General features: G+C 38.8%; 1 protein-coding gene across 1 annotated transcript in view; it reads right to left on the minus strand.

Moving 5' to 3' along the window:
- The window catches only part of ADAMTS6 (ADAM metallopeptidase with thrombospondin type 1 motif 6), a 295,715-nt gene that overhangs the window by 6,077 nt on the left and 267,064 nt on the right, over positions 1-22,574 (minus strand). The window contains exons 21-23 of the mRNA XM_042940219.1: positions 22,354-22,558; positions 13,020-13,196; positions 10,250-10,406 (exon numbers count right to left, since the gene is read on the minus strand). Coding sequence (XP_042796153.1) covers positions 10,250-10,406; positions 13,020-13,196; positions 22,354-22,558 — 539 coding nt within the window. The remainder of the gene's footprint in view (positions 1-10,249; positions 10,407-13,019; positions 13,197-22,353; positions 22,559-22,574) is intronic.

Here is a 22,574-nt window from a genome sequence, read left to right on the forward strand (position 1 = left end):
GCTGGTCCAGGAAAATTCTGAGATGAGCAAAATACAAGCAAATTCACAGATTCTTCTTTTAGATTTAGACTTGGGAATCTGATTATAAACAGCAGATAATAAATAATGAATAAAAAATATTCATAAGTTGTTTCTCCCTCCAATCACCCCTCCATTCACCCATTTAGGTTATTACAAATCTAAGTCAGGATGCAGCAACTTAAGTGGGTGCTTGAAATGAGGGGACTCTCCTCAGTATGCCAAGGCCCAGAGCGCAGTATTTGGCCAGGAGCAGGGTGGAGCCTCGGGGTAGGCTAAAAACCGGCTGTGGGGTATCCCTCTCTGAAATTTCCAATACCCCTCTCAAGTTTGTTGTCAATTAAGTTGATTCCATCCAGCTTGATTGAAAGCAGGAAGTCATGTGGGTCCTGGGAGCAGAACCAAGCTTAGGGAGGTAGTGACTCTTTAGGAGTGCACCAGACTCGCCTGCACCAGAAGTATAAGACAGTGGTGACGAGTGGCAGATCTGGAGTCGGCTGCGCCTGGGGGGTGAATTCTGGAGCTGCTCCCTCCCAGTATTTGGTTGTCCTGGGCCAGGTTCCATCACCTCTCTAAGCCTCAGTTTCTTCATCTGTGAAGTAGAGACTGTGACAAGACCTGCTCACAGGATGTGGTGAGTGGGGCTCACATGGGTGCTTACAAAACGCATGGCCGTGGCATCGGCACAGAGGAAGCACTCCACCTGTTAGCTGTTACGATTTTCACCAACACATCTGCCTCTGAGATCGACCACCACGTATTGTTTCTCTGGGATCCCTGTCAAAATGTGCATTAGGCTCTCAGGAAGGGTTACACACTGGCATGCACAAACAAATTAACAAAAAGATATTAAACAGAGAGCAGGTAAATCATGATGAGAGAGATGGGGAAAAGCCAGCACTGGGGACTCCAAGGCTGGGACCTTGGGCCTTGATGAGGCATTCAAGTGGAGACACTGGGGCTGTGTGAGGACACAGAGCCTGGAGTGTGGGGAGCTCTCCCAGAGGAGGGCCCCAGTGGAAGCTCCTGTTCCTACATCTTGGTTTTGCCTTCTAAAGACTGCCTAGATAAGAAGAATCAGCCTTTGGACTCACGGAAATTATTTATCAGAGAAGGTAACCATAACTGGTCTTTCATTCTCTTAGTCTTTTAAAGCCACGAGCGCTTAATCCAATAACAATCATCATGTTAAAAATAATGTATCACATGCCTCCCATGTACCAGGAAATGCCCGTGGTTTTATATATTTATATATTGAACCCTTTTATGTGTAATAAAACATCAGGTTTATAGAGATGGCAAGACTGAAGCTCACAGAGGTTAGGACACCCATGCTGGTCACCCAGGTAGTGGGTTTAAGAGCTGGGGTTAGGATGCTCGGCATGAAACTGCAAAAAAATTTCTACCTGTAAGGCAGACCCTTGTCAACCCTTGGTGACATCATCATCAGAAATGCTCTGATCAGCATCATCATGCTCTGCCATCATGGAAAAAGGGGAATTTTTAACAAATATTTTATTTTTAAGCAATCTCTATACCCAGCCTGGGGCTCAAACTCACAACCCCCAAAACAAGAGTAGCATGCTCCACCAACTGAGAGGCCCCTGGAGAAGGGGACTTTTTTTTTTTTATTTTTTTTATATTTATTTATTTTTGAGAAACAGAGTGACAAAGTGTGAGCGGGGGAGGGGCAGAGAGAGAGGGAGACACAGAATCTGAAGCAAGCTCCAGGCTCTGAGCAAACGGTCAGCACAGAGCCTGATGTGGGGCCTGAACCCACAAACTGTGAGATCATGACCTGAGCTGAAGTCAGACGCTCAACCAACTGAGCCACCCAGGTGCCCCTGGGACTTTGTTTTTTTTAATGTTTATTTATTTTTGAGAGAGAGAGAGAAACTGCAAGCAGGGGAGGGATAGAAAGGGAGGGAGACACAGAATCCAAAGCAGAGACACAGAATCCAAATCCTGAGCTGTCAGCACAGAGCCCTAAGCGAGGATAGAACCCACAAACTGCGGGATCCACAACCTGAGTCAAAGTCAGACACTTAACCGACTGAGCCACCCAGGTGTCCCAGGCAAATGTTTTTTAAAAGCAGTTCTAGGTCACAGGTATTCAAAATGGCATGAATGCTTTTCTTCGGCTTTACTGTCCTCCTTCAATTGTGTAAAATGACATGAGTGGAAGGTGATTTGAGTTGCACCATGGAGTTTTAAAGCTCCACTATTACAGAAAGCTGAACATAATCTTAAATATATTAGTAGCAGTATTAAATTATACTGGGGCATTCAGCCCATCTGCCACTTTTTTTAGCTTACCTAGAGAGGACTGATGTGTTGAGCTCTTGGACTGACTCATTGACATTCTGCTCATGTAGTCAAGAAGGCTTTAATTACAAAAATTATTCACTAGTCTGCTTCATTCTCAAAGCCATTAAAAATATGAAATAATGTAAGTGATGAGTCACTAAATTCTATACCCGAAACTAATATTACATTGTATGTTAACTAACTGGAATTTAAATAAAAACTTGGAAAAACAATGAAATAATCTCACCCTTGAGCCGATACACAGTACAGATCACATTTGTGGTAAAACCATTCTGGAAAAGTTGTACATAAATTAAACCACAGTTTCCCATTGAAATCAAAACAATAATAAATGTTCTGTTTTAGTTTCTGAATGATCTTCAGTATATGCTGATTTCTAGCTAATCTCTAAAATATCTAATTAAAAGTTTCTCTATACTTAAGTAATACATAACCTGTAAATAAACTATTCTACTAGGACACCTATTAAAAGGAATCCTTTAGTAAGAATCTTTTTGTAACATGATTACCCTGTAATTAATCTATTTGGAAGGTTTTGTCTTGACTATCATATTTTCTTCATGTAGATACACTTATATGTATTGCTTTTGAAGTAGTGGTATCTAAGCCAGCAGGGTCAAGGATTTTAAGGTGAAGGCTTAATTTTCTCTTCTGCTCTCATCATGTACCAGCTAAGTACTCTCTGGGAAGAGAAAGAAAAGACACTTACTCTACCTTTTCTCTTGTGAGGCCATTGGAAGGGTGAGAGGTCCTTACTGTGTGGCTTCTAGGGAATATTTTGTGGGCCTAACTAGTCTCTCCTTTTTTTGCATCCTACCTGTCCCTGAAAACAAAATTTCACTTTACCCAAGTCCAAAGATTTCTAGTGGGGAAGGCAATTTGTGGGGTATTCCTACATTTTTCTCAGGGACGCTTGGGAATATATTAAGGGCTGAAAGCCAACCCCTAGGCCCTGCGATATGAGCCAGACCCATAAGTAACCTGCCAGGTATGCAAGAGTGGGTCTCACTGGTAATCTGGGTTTTGGTAGACTTGAATGATAAAATAAGACAACCTGTTTCATGGCAACACATGAATCTACTTATCATTGATGTGCCAGTGGGTTTTTCCACAGGTGCTTTACATTAATCTTTCAAATCTTCGACCCAAAAGACATGATTTCAAAACATTCACAGTGAACAGAGGCTTATGAATTTAGGATGCAATTGGATTCAGATTCATTGTGACTTTGAAGGCTTCACTTGGTCCAAGGAACACAAGAGCAACTCCTGAAATGCTGTGCTCTTGCATTTATTTCCTGAAACGTCGCACAGCCTGGCTAAATTATATTGTTGGAGTGACCTGGGGTATACAGGGACATATCCTTTCATGACCAGGTCGGACCATTCAGCATCCTTTTTTGGCGAATGCATGTCCTGTGTGCCCATAAACTCTTTATGAGATTTAGAGGAACACAGTAAGTAGACAGTTATGACTTAAGCACCTTAGGGTCTATCTTTTGGATTACAAAAGTACAACCAGCTGTGCCTCTGTCAAACTGCCCAGAAGATGCAGAGCCTAGTGAGAAGTGAGATGGCAAAGGCTGTACGTGTGAATGTGTGGGTGAGGGATGTGAACTTAGTATTTCTTCTGAAAAAATTGCCCTTGATATTCTACATAGTCAGACTGGAAAAGGGTGAAATAATAAGTTTCATTTGGGAACCTGACATTATTCATTGCAACGGGAACATTCCAGCAACTTTTCATCCTTGAACAAGGTGGTATCAACTACGAAACTTGATTCCAATGTCATCTTACCATGGGCTAAGCCATTACTTTTTCTCTTTGCTTCCTCAGTTTCTCTTTTCCCAGTCTTATTCCCTGAAAGCCACCCACATTCATCCTCAAGGTGGTATAATCCCAGCACAAATCCCAGGGTTCCCTGTAAACCAGAGAGCCAGGAATGTTAACCTGAGTGGTAAGGTGCATTATGAGCTCTTTAAAATGGCAAAGGGAAAAAAAAAACCCTACTCTTGCTCACCTCTTTCCACTCAGAATCTTCAAATGACCTTCATTGTTCCTTTCACTGGTTTTAATACAATGGGCACCACTTTAAATCTCAAGTCCAGTAGTTGTTTTGTTCTGGAGGTCCTATGAGGTTTCGGGAGCTGCTCAGGCTTTCTCCAAGTCATTCACTTGAGGGAGACTGAGACCAACCAAAGCCACTATTAGCCTAGGTTGGTAAACCAATGTATACTAACCACGCCTTTCCTGGGTTGGTTACCAGCTCAGGGCACACCATGAATTATTAGCTGGCAGCAATAAATACCAGCTGACAGATTGCCTTGTACTATTGGGAGACAGAAAAGACTCACCATATAAACTACAAGGGAACCTGAAACTGCATAAAGATGAATAAAATGGCATTTGGGATAGAATTTCAGGTAAGCTTGAGTAGGCTAGTCCCAGCTGCCAGATGTACTTTAAAAAATTACTCTGAGTGGTACTTCAGATGCAGTGATACCCAATGTGTCTAAAATTCACTCCCAGCAGCAACGCAGTGTTATGCTCATCATGGGCAGTCTGTCAGATTCAAGCCTATAATGCTTTAACCCTTCACTGAAGCCTTACAAGAATTAAATACTAAAGCAGACGTTGAATATGGCAAATTTTATCTCCCTTCTTCCTTCTCCTAGTCCCGTCTTACTATTTACTTTTTTTTTTTTTTTTTTTTTTTTGAGAGAGAGAAAGAGAGAGAGCAAGCATGAGCAGGCAAGGGGCAGAGAGACAGAAGATCTGAAGTCGGCTCTGTGCTGACAGCAGAGAGGCTGTGGGGTTCAAACTCACAAACCACGAGATCATAACCTGAGCCAAAGTCGGACATTTAATTGACTGAGCCACCCAGGTGCCCCTGACTATTTACTTTTAATATCTTGATGTTCCACTTCCGAATTTCTCTTATTATTCTTTGTTGTCTTAACCTCACTCCATTTCTTCAATCTCTTTCCATTGTTTATTTTATTTTTATTTTTAAAAATCTTACTCAAATTCCATTATTTTATTATGGCATTTGGGGATGAATGTGTTTTCAACTTCCCTATAGAAGCCTAACTTCCTTATCGTGATTTATAGTATCCAGAAACCAAAATCTAAATGGGAGTCATAGTGGATACCTCCAAATCTCTTATCCCTGTGTCTAACTGTTCATCAGGTTCTTTTTATTCTCCCTTCCATTTTATTCTTTTTTTTCCAATTAATTACTCCCCTTTTGATTTATACTCTATCTACTTTGATTTAAGCCTTCATCATCTCAAGCCTGGACACTTAGAATAACGCTCTAACTCTTCCTCCACACAAAGTTGACCTCCCTCTGCCCCTCCACACTCCTGCCACCCTGACCATGTCACTCTTCAATTTCCTTCGCTTATTCCCTAGAACTTAAGAGTCCTAACTGCCTTCCACGGCATTCAGGGCCCTCCGAAACCAAGTCCCTGACTCTCTCTCTTTGTAGACACATCTCCACTACCTCTCATCTGCCAACCCACTGCACCCGTACTGAACTACCTCCATGCCCTGATGACTGAATACACATGTCCTCTGCCAGGAATCCCAGCATCTCCATGTGTTCTTGGCAAATTGTTTCATACCTTCCAGTGCCCTAGTCAAGCTTGTCTTCTCCACGATGCTTCTACTGATTACCCCTCTTCTGTGTACTCATGGTAATTTTTTTCTACCCTGTTAGAGTACTGCCTATACTGTGAAAATTATTTGTCCCTACCCCTGCTAAACTGTGCTCCCTTTGAGGACAAAGACCTTGTCACATTTCTTTCATAGTCTCAGTGCCTGGCCCTTTGTCTTGCTGGCCTTGGCTTGCTAAGTAAGTAATAATGGTTGGGTGAATGGAGGACATTATTTAAAAGCCATTACCTTGAGGGATGGACAGATAGATATATATGTGATAAATCAGCTCAGGAAAATGTTAATGTTGGAATCCAGATAGTGGGTGTTCATTGTAAAATTCTTTCAACCTTGCTGTTACATTTGAAATGTTTTATTATTTTCATAATAAAATGTTAGAAGGAGAACCAATTCCTAAACTGTGGTTGTTAAAACAATTCTCAAGATTCTATCAATGGTCCATTTCACCCATAGAGACCCCACTAAAAAACTGTATTTTAGATCCCAAGGGATCTCCCTTGGTCCAACTCTGTCTTGGGGTAGACCTGAACTGGTTTCACAGTAGCCTCCCACTAAGAGTCAAGAGAAGGGGAATAGGAAGTCCTCTTTCAACCTCCTGCAGCAACCAGAGCTTACTCCTTCCCCTACTACCAGATTTCCCTCCCAACTCTCCCTTAGCAACAGGCATTTCTTTTCTCCCTGACCTGATTCCCAGAAGCCATATTAGATTACTCTTACATTACTTTCATGTAAGAGCCTCTTCTCTTTTGAAATCCATATTATCTGTCCATTTCATATCTCTGTTAATGATAACTTATGATTTAATTCAACTGTTTCATCCTCTTTTTCCAGGGTATACATGGGTTATTTTTCCAAGTACACATTACAGCAGGTTCACAGATCACTTAGTCTATGAAGTTGCCTTGATCTAAAAGGTTAAAGTCACTCGTCTTCCATTTGAACTTTTAGCACCGTGTCAACTGCTCCACATAACACCTTCTACCTTCCTTCCTTTTCTTTTTTTTTAAAATATCTTTCGTGTAAGACTATGAACTTACAAATGCATTTGAATTTTCCATAATGAATGGAAGAGGCTGGCCACAGCAAGCATTCAATAATTAGTTGCCGATGAAATGAACAGATAGTTTCAGGTATTTAAATGTATTCAACATATGCTACTGGGAAGCCAAAGAGAACACAAAACAAGTTATGACAGACATATCCACTTTAAATCTAATTTTGTAAGAGAGTGATCCTCTTTCTTTTCAATGACTCAGCAGCTTTAGGGACTAACAGTTCTAAGATTAGTCATATTTTGCAGGATTAATAATTTCCTAAAAGTTTCCTCCTTTACTAAGAAGGCTAAAAATTCTGTCTTAACTGCTTACTTCAAATTAATATTAGTGAAAAGTGATTTGGCCAGGCAGATTAAATGACCATGAGGTGTTTCTACAAATAATTTAAGAAACCTCAGATTAACACATATCTATTTTAAGAGAATTTCTTTAAGGCAGAAATAAGTCCAGTTACAAATGATATTTTGCCCACTCTGAAAACTTTGCATCACCAGCTAGACGCTTCTGTATAATAACTAACCACTACAGAAAAGTTTTTGGAGAAATCACTAAAATGCCTAAAATAAAGTTATATACATAATTTCAACATCTACATTGCTGTGAGCATGTTAAAAAACCAATTCTTTCAGCAGTGACTAAGCCTGAATCTACTGAATCAGGATGATGGTCATGCTAGAAAGAGTTGCTACTTCATAACCAGAAGCTCTGTTTTCATGTTAAAATACCCTACTAATAAGTGAATTAAGAATAGCATAAAAATGTAGTTGAAACTGACATGCCCTTGGGCTTTGCCAAATCTCAGTTCAAATTCTGCCTTTACTACTTCCTAGTCTTATCATTTGGGCAAGTCACTATCCCTCTCTGTGCCTCAGTTTCCTCATCAGTAATACCAACTCTTGGACGGTTGCTGACATAATTATAACATGCATGCGTGCGTACACACACACACAGAGATATTTATGTATATGAGATATATAAGGTGGATAATAAATATAAAGGGCCTACCCATAATACCCAATACAGAGTAATTTAATATGATAGTTATATCTTTTCCACCTCAACCTTTTATCTTCCAACTCAGAAAGAAAAATAGACCTTCAGACCTATGTGATTGACTGCTAATAATTTATAATGGATAAACAATTTATAATTGTTTGATGCAGTCTTACACAAGACAGATATTTTTATTTAGATTATTTAAAAGAGATTGTTTTGCTAAGGAAAATACTTAGGTTTATCATGGATTTTGAGTCCTTCTCAAGAGAAGAAAAGCTCAATTTCTAGAATGACCATTACCGAAGGGACAAAAAAGTAGATGACATCAGAGCAACAGATTTTGCAAATTAAAATTATGATTTTGAATTAATGTACAATAAGGTCATACTTATCTGAAAGAGTAAATTATACAAAAAGGATTTCATGTTGAGGCTTAGATATAAAAACTGGTATATTTGCAAAGTAATTTCTCTGTATCCTGTCATAGAAGATGATTGCTCTTCCTAAAATAAAATATCTAAGGAAATATTTTATAATTTTTTTTTAACGTTTATTTATTTTTGAGACAGAGAGAGACAAAGCATGAATGGGGGAGGGTCAGAGAGAGGGAGACACAGAATCTGAAACAGGCTCCAGGCTCTGATCTGTCAGCACAGAGCCCGACGCGGGGCTCGAACTCATGGACCGCGAGATCATGACCTGGGCCGAAGTCGGCCGCTTAACCGACTGAGCCACCCAGGCGCCCCTCTAAGGAAATATTTTAAAATAGTGAATGTAATTAAAAAAATTTTTTTTTCAATGTTTATTTAGTTTTGTGAGTGTGAACAGGGGAGGGGCAGAGAGAGATGGAGACACAGAATACAGAGCAGGCTCCAGGCTCTGAGCTGTCAGGACAGAGCCGAAGTCGGATGCTTAACTGACTGAACCACCCAGGTGCCCCAATAGTGAATGTAATTTTTTAAAAAAATCCTTTAAGTTGGAGAAATTTAGTCAAAAGGAATAGATCTCTTTTTAATAGGCTCATGAGCACATAATTTTCATTTGAAAAATATTAACAAATTATTTTCAGGATAGTTCTCTACTTTTGTTTTAAGCAGAGCCCCATAACCAGGTTTCTTACATAATTTAAATTAGTGGTTCCAGATGTTCTTGTGCATTTATTTGAGCATGCCTCTATTTTCATATGGCAAGGCAGTCTGAATTTCCTGACTATGCCATATTTGTCTCTATATTTCCCATGATTTCTGTTGTAGTGCCTCTTACATAGTGGCATTCAGGAAATTTTAAATGAATGCCTAACTGAATAAGCAAAGTATATTTGTTTAAATAAGATATAAGAAAATTCAGGATTTGGGCTGGCAACTGCTATTAATAAACAGATTTCCCAATACATAAGAAAGAGAAATTTCAGGGGCACCTGGGCAGCTCAGTCGGTTAAGCGTCCAACTCAGCTCAGGTCATGATTTCATGGTTCGTGGGTTCGAGCCCCGCGTCAGCTGTGCTGACAGCTCAGAGCCTGGAGCCTGCTTTGGATTCTGTGCCTCCCTCTCTCTCTGCCCCTTCCCCGCTCATGCTCTGTCTCTACTCTCAAAAATAAACATTAAAAAAAATTAAAAGAAAGAGAAATTTCAGAGCATAAAGACCTTTGTGCTCCTCTATAAACAGCTATATAATTATCTTTTTCTTCTTTTCTACAATAAGAAAACTAGCACTTGAAATAAATAGTTTCAAATATTTGCTTTCATTATATGTACAACAAGCATGAATTTTAATCTTCATGATGGTAGAGATCCATTGTTAAATCCAAAAAGAAACAGAAAAGAAACAGAACTTTAAATTCAAAGTGTGGTTCATTAGACATCATCTCTGTATTTCTGGCACAAGTCAAACATAGAATGCTAGGTCAAACATAGACCTTAGAGGTTACTTACTCCAATCCCTCATTATAAAGATAAGCTAATTTAGCTCCAGAAAGTTTAAGTGACTTAACAAGGTCAGGTAGTCAGGGAAAAAAATGTAGGTTTCCTTATCACATATCCAGTACACATGCAACTTTCACAAATGCTCTACATGAACTATACTACAACAGTGGCTTTATGGGGCTCCTCAAACCCTGGGAGCCACCAGAGGTGAGTCATTAGAGGCCGCAGGCCCTTTGTCCATGGGAAACTCACCTTCAGTATTGGAAATGGGGGTACTGTCACATTTGCTTTCACACTGCTGCATCGATGGAGGCCGAACAGTTTCTGGACAGTCACTAGACGCCTGTCCAGTGTAGGAAAGACACTGCACAGTCCTCATCTGCTGTCCAAGGCCACACTGAGCAGAACACTGAACCGAAAGACACAGAGAGAAACAAAATTCAACAATTTTCAGGAGGTAAAAAGATATTATATCTTTCCGAATACCATATATATTAGCTTTTAAAGTCCATATGAAGTTCATCTTGGAGAGGTATATGATTAAGTCATTCTACTGTAGAACTCATTTGAAAATTCAAGGAACATGTTATTACCTTTGAAAATGGAAGCAATATAGTTCCTAGAAAACAAGTGATTTCTTGGGCTATTTTTCTAACACTTCCAATTAGGTGAACTGTAACAGGAGTGTAATAAGAAAACCCTCATGAGGAAGTAGTAATTAGGGATTCTAGTGCTGGGACATCACTTTTGCTCCCTATTTATTACAGTCCTATGGCAAACAAGCTGATGGTCTACTGGAGTGCTGTGAATGTGATCAAAATAGGAGTTCAGTAAAACAGCAGTGACTGCTGTGTGGGCTAGTGATGGGAACCAGTTTAAAAAAAAATAAAAGAGCTTCAATAATTACCTTGAGTTTTCTAAGGTATTGTTAGTCACACAAATGTGAGCCAAGTAGCATGCCTCCCTCTCCTTTTTCATCTACTCAGGGATTCAGTTACTTTACAGTTGAAGTTACTCTCTGAGTGACTTAGTCTCAGTGGGGACCGATCAGCTGTCCAGGCTGAACCATGAAGCTGGATCTTTCTTTGGGTCTGCCACCCAGAATGCCCGCAAAGCCTGTGAGATCTGAGATCAAGGAGATGAGCTAGTGCCGAGACAGGCGATGGTGATGCTTATAAGGTTAACAAACTGAGGCCCTATTGAATTTGTCTGTAAAAACTCTCAAAACACTTACAGGAGTTGCAAGGATATTGACAGACACTTTTATTTTAAAATTCCTAAATAAAGAATGACAAACAAATGCACTATAAAATGTATTAAAGTGTCTTTGAAAATGTATTTTTACCAGTTAATTTTAATTTTAGAAAACTGAATTTAAAATATAGATGAGAAGAAAAGGACTTGACAACATTTAAAAGAATAACCTGAAATTGATTACTGCAAATTTGGTGAAATCACTCACATGCGAAAACTTTCAACTGACCTTTATATGACAGTGCATTGCAACAAAGAATATGTAAGGAAGGAAATGCCTCCATGGTTTAAATCAAAATTATGAGGGCATGTCTGTACTTATTCTTTAACACCATATCAATTCCATATTTTGAAATGGTTACACTTTCACAGTGAAACACATAATTGCTTACAATGCCTATCATGTGTATTCTACTTGAGTACTTTATAAATTAAATGATGCTATACAAATGCAAATTATTAATTATTTGTTATACACATGCAAATATTAATTATTTTATGATCACACTGATTTTGTCTCCCCACAGGGCTGGCTGAGTACAGAACAAATATATTTATTTGCTTTAATGGAGACTGAAAACCTTTGCCCTTTCCCAACTATAACAAAAGAGGTCGGTAGATACTGCTATACTGTAGAAATGCTGAGGGTTGTCCGGAATTTTGCTAACTACTTCTATGAAATGCCATTTTTAATAAGTAATTACAGGTCCAGTCAGTCCAGAGATCACACAAAATCATACTGGTATAGTTATGTGCCATGATTTATTTGGGTCTCAGATATTTGAAAACAACAAGGTTAATTATAAAACCACAGGAAAAGGGCATTGATTGTCTAGAAATTACCTTTCTGGAACATTATTATTATTATTATTTTTTAACATTTATTTATTTTTGAGAGAGAGAGAGAGCATGAACGAGGGAGGGCCAGAGAGAGGGAGACACAGAATCTGAAACAGGCTCCAGGCTCTGAGCTGTCAGCACAGAGCCCGATGCGGGGCTCGAACTCACGGACCGCGAGATCATGACCTGAGCCGAAGTCGGACGCCTAACCGACTGAGCCACCCAGGTGCCCCTGGAACATTATTTTTAATGTAACCTAATAGATTTCCTTTTTGACATTCAAAAGAATAATACTCAATTTTCCTTGTATCCAAATATATCGATTTGTTGTAAAAGGATTTAAGGTGGCCTTCACTAAGATAACACAGTTTAAAAATAAGTGAGAATGAAGAAAGAAAAAAATAGGAATTAGAACATAAAATGCAAATGAACCTCATGTAAAAATACAGACCAAAAGCCCTTTATACTGGCTTCCCAATTCATGATGTCCATCAGCTAAATCCATTGAATAATAGATATTGATAATATTTCAAAGACTGTCAATCACATTATCAAGCTAATTAGAACCCCCATACCTTTTCTGTGAAGTTAAGAGGAGCTACTTTTGCAAGTAGGAAAGTTAAGACACTGGGGTTAACAGATTTGTTCTTGAAGTAGCTGAGAGAGTTGGGACTAGAATCCAAAGTTTTGTTAGCTTGCTCAAATACCTGGCCATACAGACTATTTCTCTTTTAAGTTTAAATTACATTGGTAAGCCCCAAGGAGTAGGTAGAAGTAGGAAGCGTGTGGGTGCAGGAGAAACACAGCTAGTGGGTCTATGTGTGACTGTCGTGTTTCTCATCTCTGGAGCCCTTATAATGACCCAATCAGAAAACTTAAGTGTTTCAAAGTGCTGCTTCAGCAGGAGCCCCTTGCCTCACTGTCTTACCTGGCCCCAGTCTCCAGTCACCCAGCGAGGAGGAGGGCAACGGCCCAAACTGCAGCGGATACGGACAGGGGGTTTGTTCTCTTCTGGACACTGTGCAGCTGGGAATGTTTTAGAGAGGTCACTGCTCTTGCACAGAACAATCCGATGCTTGAATCCCGGACCACATTTGGGAGTGCACTGGAAATAAAACAAATACAGCAGTTTAAATGAATCACAGCAGTTTAAAGATAGAGGAAAATATGAGGAAGGTCTTTCTTAAAGTGAATGTTTTTGGGTATACAATATGCATATAGACAAAATTCTGGGCAAAGTTGTTCAGATATGAAAACTCGTTAAGTTTTTAAGCAGAAGTACCTTTAACTTTTCCCCTAAGGACTTTAAGAGCTAAATCCAAAGTTTGTTTCTTGGCTAACTTATTTTCTTCTTTTATTGTGGGTAGGTTTATTCCTCGATACCTCCCTGTCCTTGGCCACATTTTATAAACACGATATATACCAAGTGTTGTGCTAAGAGCTATACAGTCTTTACAGAAATCCTAATTTTTGGAATGTGGAATCCTTGGTTTCCTACTTGCTAGGTGTAGTCTTCTGAAAAGAATCCTTATTATTAGTAGACAACAAGAACTCATCTTTATGAAGCAAGCTAGGGATTGATTGAGATGTGTATTCTTAGAGGGTGGTAACTAAGAATACATGGCCATTGGTCAAAGTTTATTGCACAGAAAATCTCTGGACTTTTCCTTGTACATAATAAATTTCCCTAAACATAATGCATTTGACTCTTCTTTAGTTGGACCAGTCTGTTCTTCATACTGAGGAAAAGATGCTCCTTCTTCCAATGTCACAAAGTCTGTTATTTACCTCTTCTCCAGGTTCATTGGAATGCTATTTCTTAGAGTCATCTATTAAACATGGTGACTGACTAAAGTCCTCCAACTTTCTACCCTGTATGTTTGAACCCTTCCTTAAAATCTGTTCTTCCTTTGAGTCAAGTGAGGACCTTACCCACAACATTTTGAAGCCCTGTTTCTATACCTTTTGTTCAAAAGAAAGAAAGAAAGAAAGAAAGAAAGAAAGAAAGAAAAGAAGGAAGGAAGAAAGATCCCAGATCTACTGCAGGAGCTACATTAGACTGAGGGGAAGGGAATACAAAGTGATTAAGATGGTCTCTACCTTCCAGGAGCTCATAGTTTTATGTAGGAGATATACATGTGAACACAGGTTAAGTAGCATAAAAGAGGATGTAGAAGATATATATTCTTGAGCCCAGAATCACCATCTTCCTATTTGTAATTACATGTTTACACGTCTTCTCATCCCTTCCACACTATAAGCTCCTTAAAATTATTTCATTTCTAATTTTTCTTTGTACACCACCCTGTCCTGACCCTCAGAATTCAGCACAGGACTTTGAGTATGCACTCAATAAACACATACTGTTGTATATCTGGTAGGATGGTTTTCATTTACAATCAGGTAAATCAAAGTGTGCTAGTTGTGGGATGAGGATATCATAATGAACACTATATACACCCCGCGTAGCTTCTGTCGGGGCAATCTTTGAGCCTGGTGTATGTCATAGAGAGAAAATTGCTACTTTTTTTTCAGGTGAAATCAAGGATCTCATGAAAACTTCTCATCAGCATGAATGTAATAACAGAATACATATCCTCCAACTTAGAAAAAATTTCATTAAGATGCATTTTGAAGGAGGAGAACATCAGTTCTTTCCAAGATGGCTCCAGGAGAAGCTTTAGTTAGGGTCTTAGTAGTCAAAGTGGTCAAATTCCTGATGTCTGCTACTTCTTTTCACAGCCAAATCAACATCCTTATTTCCAGCTGCTGCTCCTCTCTTCCCATAGAATCCATCACTGGGTCCTGCTAATCCAACTCCCACATCTCTCTCACATCTATTGATTTTTCTCTGTCTCCACTGTCACTAATCTTGTTTCAGACAAACATCATTTCCTTCATGTAAGACTGCATTGTCTTTCTAACAGGTCTCTGTATTTCTTGCTCTTACCTCGCTCCACTGTCTAAAGCACAAATCAATTATGTTCTCCTGTGATTAAAAAATAAATCCTTCAATGGCTCATTATTGTCCTCAAGATAAAAATTCAAACTCTAAATATGCTGACTGTCTTCTGATAGGAAGGCTAAGTTTACCTTTTCAGATCGATCTCTCCACACTAATGTGCAGTATTCTCCAGTGCAAGCCCAGGGCCACGCACAACGCCAGTGCTGCTGCCACTTCTACTAATTAACCACTACTAAAAATAATAATGATAGTAGCAGCTACCGTTTAATAAACATGATATATACCAAGGGTTGTGCTAAGTGCTATAATTTATATAGTCTTTACAGAAATCCTATGAGATGGCAATTATTATTCTGTTTCTTAAATGAGGAAACAATCTTAGACTAAATGCTTAGTAGAAAGTCATGCAGCTATTAAATGGCAGACGTAATGCTAACTCTTACTGTTTCCTGAACATTAGGCTTTACACTATGTCCTTTGCAATTGTTACCTCAATTAACCCTTAAAACAATCCTATCACTTTATATTTCAGGAAACCAAGACATGCAATCATGTGTTCTGTATGACGAATAAAGCCTCGATTCCAGTCTTTTGAGCTTGCCCCACCTGTGTCTAGTCCTCCCGACTTCACACCAAGTCTCCTCCACCATCCACCAATGTTAGAAGCCGAGGCCTTAGAGGATTTCTGCCATTCTTTTAATGCTAAATATTATTACTGATAATAACACTACTACTTCACATTTCATTAGAGCTTCACAGTTCAGGAATCACTTTCAAATACAGTATTCTTACACAAGTTTTTGAGAGTGAGTACAGATAAGGAAAACTTAAGCAGCTTAAGGCTAAAGAGATAGCAAGTGGTAGAGCAGGAAATAAATCCCAGACCTTCTGATCCACACTTTAGCTCTTAGCATCAGCAGGAAGTCATGAGAACACAGAAAAAGTATTAATTAATTAATTATTAAAAAAACAAATTGAGATAAAATGCAAAAGACTTTAGGGAGATAGAAACATGTAGGATATATGGGATATCCAATTTGAGGATTTTAAGTTATGATTAGTTCTCATAATGGGAACATTTGCTAATAAATTCACTTGTGCCACTCTCCTCTCCCTTTGCATTTTAAAAGCATAATACGTGTATTAAAGCTGGGGACATATGCCCCTTGCTTGTTGGAATATCTTTTTCCAGTAGCAAGAAGCTTCTGCTATTATTTGAAGAAGGTAGTAATATCCAGCAGTCTTGGCTAAGAGCCTATGCCAAAGTCCTGCTTACACTTGGGGGAGGCAGACAATGCCATGACACACAATTCATTCGTTTGTGGCTAGAAGTCCCCGGGAAACCAAAACCAAAACAAAGAAAATAATGGTAGTAACAAGGAGAACAATAAAAAGACAAAGCGGTGCTACTATTGATTAAGTGTCAGGCAGTGTCCCGAGTACTTTGCATGTCACAGTGTACCTGATCCTCACAGAAACCTCCTGAAGTACTGTTTCCACACCCGCTCTGCAGGTGAGAAAAGGAGGCACTAAGAAGTACAGGTAAATCCAAATAGCAGCTTTCCACCAGAATGGAGCTCTGAAAGCAAATGTACAGAGACACAAACCCTCTGTGGGACAATGTGAAATTATATGTAAAACTGAACATATAGTGATGACTTCTACCAAAGAAATAATTTTAGAAAATTACAACCCAAACTCCTCTAAATAAGCCAAGGATATTCCATCCCATCACACTAGAAGTAGAGAGATAGTCAAGTGAATTCTTGAAATAACGAATGACTGAAAACTATATTTCTGCCATATTCTGATTCAATAAATATACCAGTCCTGACCCCTGCAGACCTAGCCACAAATATTACATGTCTGTATCCAAAGCCTCAACTCTGGTCTCTGTAAATATTGTACTTCTTAAGAGTGATTATAAATTTAAATGTTTAAAAAATTCTTGTAAAAAAAAAAAAGTAAAAGGCATAGGGATGCCAATTAGACTAGTTTTATTCAAAGAGAACTCTATTCTGCAAATTCTTTTGATGTTAGGTCCGAGATGTTCGAGGAGAGATGTCCCTCAGCTTGTTTTTATTTTTACTTCTTCCTTCTGCTTTATTAAGCCTACATTTCATCTTTCCGCCTCTCGAGACTTCTGATAAATAAATACGTTTACTCATCTGACAGCTTCGGTTTTATTTAACTATCTAACAACATAAGAAGTTCTAGAAAAGCAAGATGTAGCCATGATTATGGATATGATTAATAGGCATTAACTTCATTGTAAGTGCTTAGAGTCTTCTTCGGAAATAATCACTGGTCTCTACCCACATAAAGGGTAGATTTGTACACATTTTTTTACCATGCCCTAAAATTCAGTAGTAATAATTAGATATTGAATGAGTAATAAAACTCATTTTTTTTAGATGAAAACATAGTTATAAATAGACATCAAAATCTATCCCATTCATTCTCACAATAAACTATATAGGTAGCTGTGTGGAAGATACTATTTCAGTAGACAATCCATTCTCCACCCCCCCCAACCCCAACCCCACCCCCACCCCCACGGGGAGAGTACAAATGGGGGAGGGGCAGAGGATCTGAAGCAAGGCTCCACTCTGACAGCAATAAGCCTGATATGAGACTGGAACTCACCAACCGTGAGATCATGACCTGAGCTGAAGTTGGATGCTCAACGGACTGAGCCACCCAGGTGCCCCTGGACAACCTATTCTTTAGTAAAATTATTTTTCACTATTTTTCTTTATTGCAGGTAAATACCTTTTTTTCCTATTTATTCATATAATCAAAATTCCACAGTTATTTAAAATCTGATCAGACCATTTGTTTGTTTTCATCCCAGTGAGATATAGGAGGTCATTTTTATGAGAGATGTATTTATGCTTTAGCTTAATGATCTACTATTAAAAAGCAAAAAACGTATTTTGCAGAGAAAAGTATTTGAAACCACAACAGGGAAAACAATTTGGCTCTCACTTGTAAAGCACAGAAATGTTAACAGTTTGGGGTTAGACTGAGTTCTTTCTGGAGAAACAGGTTTAATTTGCTTAGTTATAGTACCAGAGTAGAACCTAGAAGTAAGCAAGGTGATGTCACAACTGTCTTCTAAAACAAAGCACAGTCCCCTGCAGGTAGGTTTTGCACCCTTTCCAACCCCACCCCACCCCCCATTCCTTCTTAACTAATGCTACCTAAATGTAAATCCTATCAAATCAATTGAGAATGTTGCCAGCAGTCATCCACTTGTCCAAGAGTAAGTACAAGAAACAGACCTTTTCCAATGGCTACTCTGTGGGAGTCAAAAGAAACTATTCCAATACATCAAAAGAATGGCTTAGGATTGCTGGAGCCCATCCACGGTATGCAGCAACGCATCTAAGAGTTACTTGCCAAGAGAGGGCAAAAACAGAAAGCCATTTAAGTCCAACATAGTATGGGTGATCCCAAGAGTGAGGCTAGATTATAGGAAATGGGAAAGCCGTGGCTTCATTAGTTTCACAAAAGGCTGCTGAAGAGTCATTTTCCGCCAAGGTAATTTGGCTTTTTGTTTTGTTTTGTTTTCTTTTCTTTTGTCATAAGCAAAAGAAAATAACCCGGTGGGTTTCACTGATGGAGAAAACGAAAAACGGTTCCTGGCTTTGCAACAATGGAAATTTTATATTAGAGAGGCCGGCAAAGAAAAGGAAAAGGGCAAAGGGTACATTCCTCTTGCTGCAACATGTTTTCACTAGTTGAACCTCACCCTTGTGATTAGCAGAGCTCAGACAGCTGATGGTTGAAAGTGGGGAAGGGGCAGAAAGAAAAGGGAAGTCTTCAGGGGTGTGTCAAATGAATAATGTGTGAAATATTTGCAGCAGCTAACCAAAAAAGATTGAACATTGCCTGCTGTTCTGGTAGGACCTCCTCTTTTCAATAGCGGGAGGTATTCCATTCCACTGGGGAGAACAGGCTCCTGTTCTCACTTTGTTCTCCATAGCTACTCAGACGTTTATTTCACTTAATACTATTTACTTTCATTTATTTTTAACCCGTCCAGGGAAGAAGTGGGCTTCCTAGTAAAGTAAAGTAAAAAAAAAAAAAAAAAAAAAAAAAAAAAAGGAAGTGTGAGAGTGTACCTCTCCTTTGGAAAATAAACAGGAAAGACAAGACACTGCATCTTTGTCCTAAGTTTTGACTTAGCTATCTTTTTTTTTTTTTAATTTATTTTGAGAGAGAGACAGAGACAGAGAGAGACAGTGTGGGCAGGGGAGGGGCAGAGAGAGAGGGAGAGAAAGAGAATCCCAAGCAGGCTCTGTGCCATCAGCACAGAGCCTGATGCTAGGCTCAAACCCACGAACCATGAGATCGTGACCTGAGCGAAAACCAAGAGTCAGACGCTTAACCAACTGAGCCACCAAGCTGTCCCTTGACAGCTTATCTTAAAGAAGATAGCAGAAATGTGATTAAAAGCCCACCTAACTTTTTCATGTTTCTTTAAGCAGCCTCCAGGAGTGCCTAAGAGCCTCTCAGAGCTTTTTGAGCAAGTTATCTCTAAGAGTGGATAGATAAGAATCAAAATTCTCAGAGCAGGGTAATTAAAACATATATGAGGTTGATTTCAAAAGAAAACCTTAAAATGGTATTTGGAATGGAAACATGCTATAATATACACATGCCTTTTTTTCAAGGTGATTAAATTTGTTTTATGTTAAAATACAAATATAATGATACAGAAGAGTGTAGATCAAGGGATCAATGTGAAATAAACCTGTGCAAGTGATTTTAGTGTTTTCATGGTTGGCAGAAATTTTTTCTAGTTTCTGCTTATGAACTTAACTATTTTTCTCCACTTTTAAAATGTTTTTTTTTTTTTTAATGTTTATTTATTTTTGACAAAGAGAGACAGAGACAGTGTGAGCGGAGAAGGGACAGAGAGAGAGGGAGACACAAGTCCAAAGCAGGTTCCAGGCTCTGAGCTGTCACCATAGAGCCTGACACGGTGTTCAAACACATGGACCACAAGATCATGACCTGAGACAAAGTCAGATGCTTAACCGACTGAGCCAATCAGGCACCCCCATTTTTCTCCACTTTGGTAGCAAGATGATATATAAAGTTGAATCTTTATTATCATCTACCACTACTTCATGCAATCTTATTTTCCATTTATTCTTTAAAACAAACCCTCTTCTTCATCCTACTTTAACGTCATGATCTTTATGTTTCTGTTCAGTTGTTTCAAAAATATTCTCTGAATTAGTAACTGAATAAATAACTATCTTGTTATCAGGAATATCTTCTCCAGTTTCCCTATTCTCTTCCTATTTCATATCCCATACGCCAACATACAGTTTAGCTCCCATCAACTAAAAAGCTTTTCTTTTTTTTAAAGTTTATTTATTTATTTTGAGAGAGAGAGAGAGAGGGTGAGAGAGAGAGAGGGAGGGAGAGAGCAGGGGAGGGACAGAGAGGGAGAGAGAGAATCCATGCAGTCTCTGCCCTATCAGCACAGGGCCTGACATGGGGCTCGAACTCACAAACTGTGAGATCATGCCTTGAGCCAAAATCAAGAGTCCAATGCTTAACCAACTCAGCCACTCAGGTGCCCCAATGAAAAAGCTTTCTGATCGCACTCTAAGCTATTCTGACCTTCTTAGCTCTAAATTTCTATATCATTTATACATGTATACCTCACAATCCACCATTTTATTAAACACTGTCTAAAGTTATTCTTTATTTTCTTCACAAATATTTACTTTTCCAAGCATATAGGATTCCTTTGTATTGCTCATAGTGCCTATTCCAGTGTGTTTACTTGGTACTAAATTATACTTAGGGACTTGACCTGAAACCCTAAAACTGTTGAAGCCAATCATCAGGCCTCCCAGTATGATTTTCCAATAATAAATTTGTCATCATTTTCAATGACTACTTATGAACTTCTGTGAGGGTCTTGGGCACTGAAATGCAGGTACAATAATTTTCAACATATGTAGAACTCTACAGAATGTCTATTCTTTATCAGTCAATTTTATCTTCCAAATCAATTTAGGAGTTAATCCACTCACTTCTAGGGAACAGAAGAGTTCACACTGTTTTCCATAACCACTCACCACGAGTATCTCTACATTTGATTGAAACACAAAAGTTAGGTAGGCAGATGTAATTACTGAAGCTGGAGTATGTCCAGGAAACTTGGGAGAACACTCCCAATTCCCACCAAAGATTCCATAGATAACTACAACTAGTCAGAATCTCCATTTCCATGTACCATCCTAAACACAGCCCCTCTTTTAGGCTCAGGTCTCTACCAAATTAAGGCCACTCCAGCAGTAAGATTCACAGGGGGAAAAGTTACAACCAGGGGTTCCTAAAGAACAATGTATGTTTTCTGTTTATTTAATTTTTTTTTTTTTTTTTTTTTTTTTTTTTTACAAACTTATGAGGTCTACAGGAAATACCCAAAGCAAGTACCACAATGTTTCCAGCAGGAAATGCATCCTGTTTTGCTAACTTGGAAGAATGGCCTTTAGTTATGTAGCCAGGTACTTATTCTTTTTAATATTAACCAACATTACAGAAGATTTCAACCCTTCTTTGGGAAATGTGGAGAATGATACGGTGTTTCCGTTTATATGTCTCATGAAGAACGAGCAGTCAAGAATTAACTCTACCCCTTTCCTCATTTTTTATAAGGCAATTATTCTGAGCTCTATGGATTATTTTAGGCTCTTTTATATACATGTAAGGCAGAAAAACATTATCTTAGTCTCCCTCACTGATCATGTAAGCAGAGGTTAATGATAAAAGCTGAATTGGACTTTGTATATTACAACCTCAACTCCATGTTTCTTCCCCAGATGCAACAGAAGGAATTAAAATATACTTAGATATATAATAAGTGATAAAAAATTGATAAATATTCAAATGTATGAATTATGTAGTTAGGCTGCAACATGACTTGGGAAAAAAGATTTATCACTAATTCTGAGCTTATTTGCTGCTCAAGAATAGCAAAGGAAGAGAAAAACCACTTATGTGAGTACTCATTATTCTATTCTTTCCAATTCACTTTAGGTTGATTTTTAATCAAACTGATGTCTAGTTTCTCACTGATTTCCCTGACCCAGAAAAACCTTACTTCCTGACCAGGAGCAATGAAATATAACAGGGCCAAATTTACTGTTAGGCAGTCCTTAACTTGCTGAGTTCTAAGGTGCTCACAAGCTCAGGTGTCCTCACTATTAAATGCTCTGGTATTGATTAGTTAAGACATCTCAAAACATACAGCCTCAGATTTCCTTACTTCTGACCAGTCCAAAGCCACCCACTGAGGTGGACATGACTGGTTGTTGCAGGACTCTATTTCAATAGGCCGGTGTGTTAAACAGCCGCTGTAGTCCAGTGTCTCCTCCTCTGAAGGTCCAATCTTCCTGATGCAGAGCACTGCCCTTGTGCGCATTCCACCGTCACAAGTCTTGCTACACTCCAACCAATCCCCAATGAACCACCTGCAGCAAAAAGTGG

The sequence above is a fragment of the Panthera leo genome, chromosome A1 (genome assembly GCF_018350215.1).
Source record: "Panthera leo isolate Ple1 chromosome A1, P.leo_Ple1_pat1.1, whole genome shotgun sequence".
Classification (NCBI taxonomy): Eukaryota; Metazoa; Chordata; class Mammalia; order Carnivora; family Felidae; genus Panthera; species Panthera leo.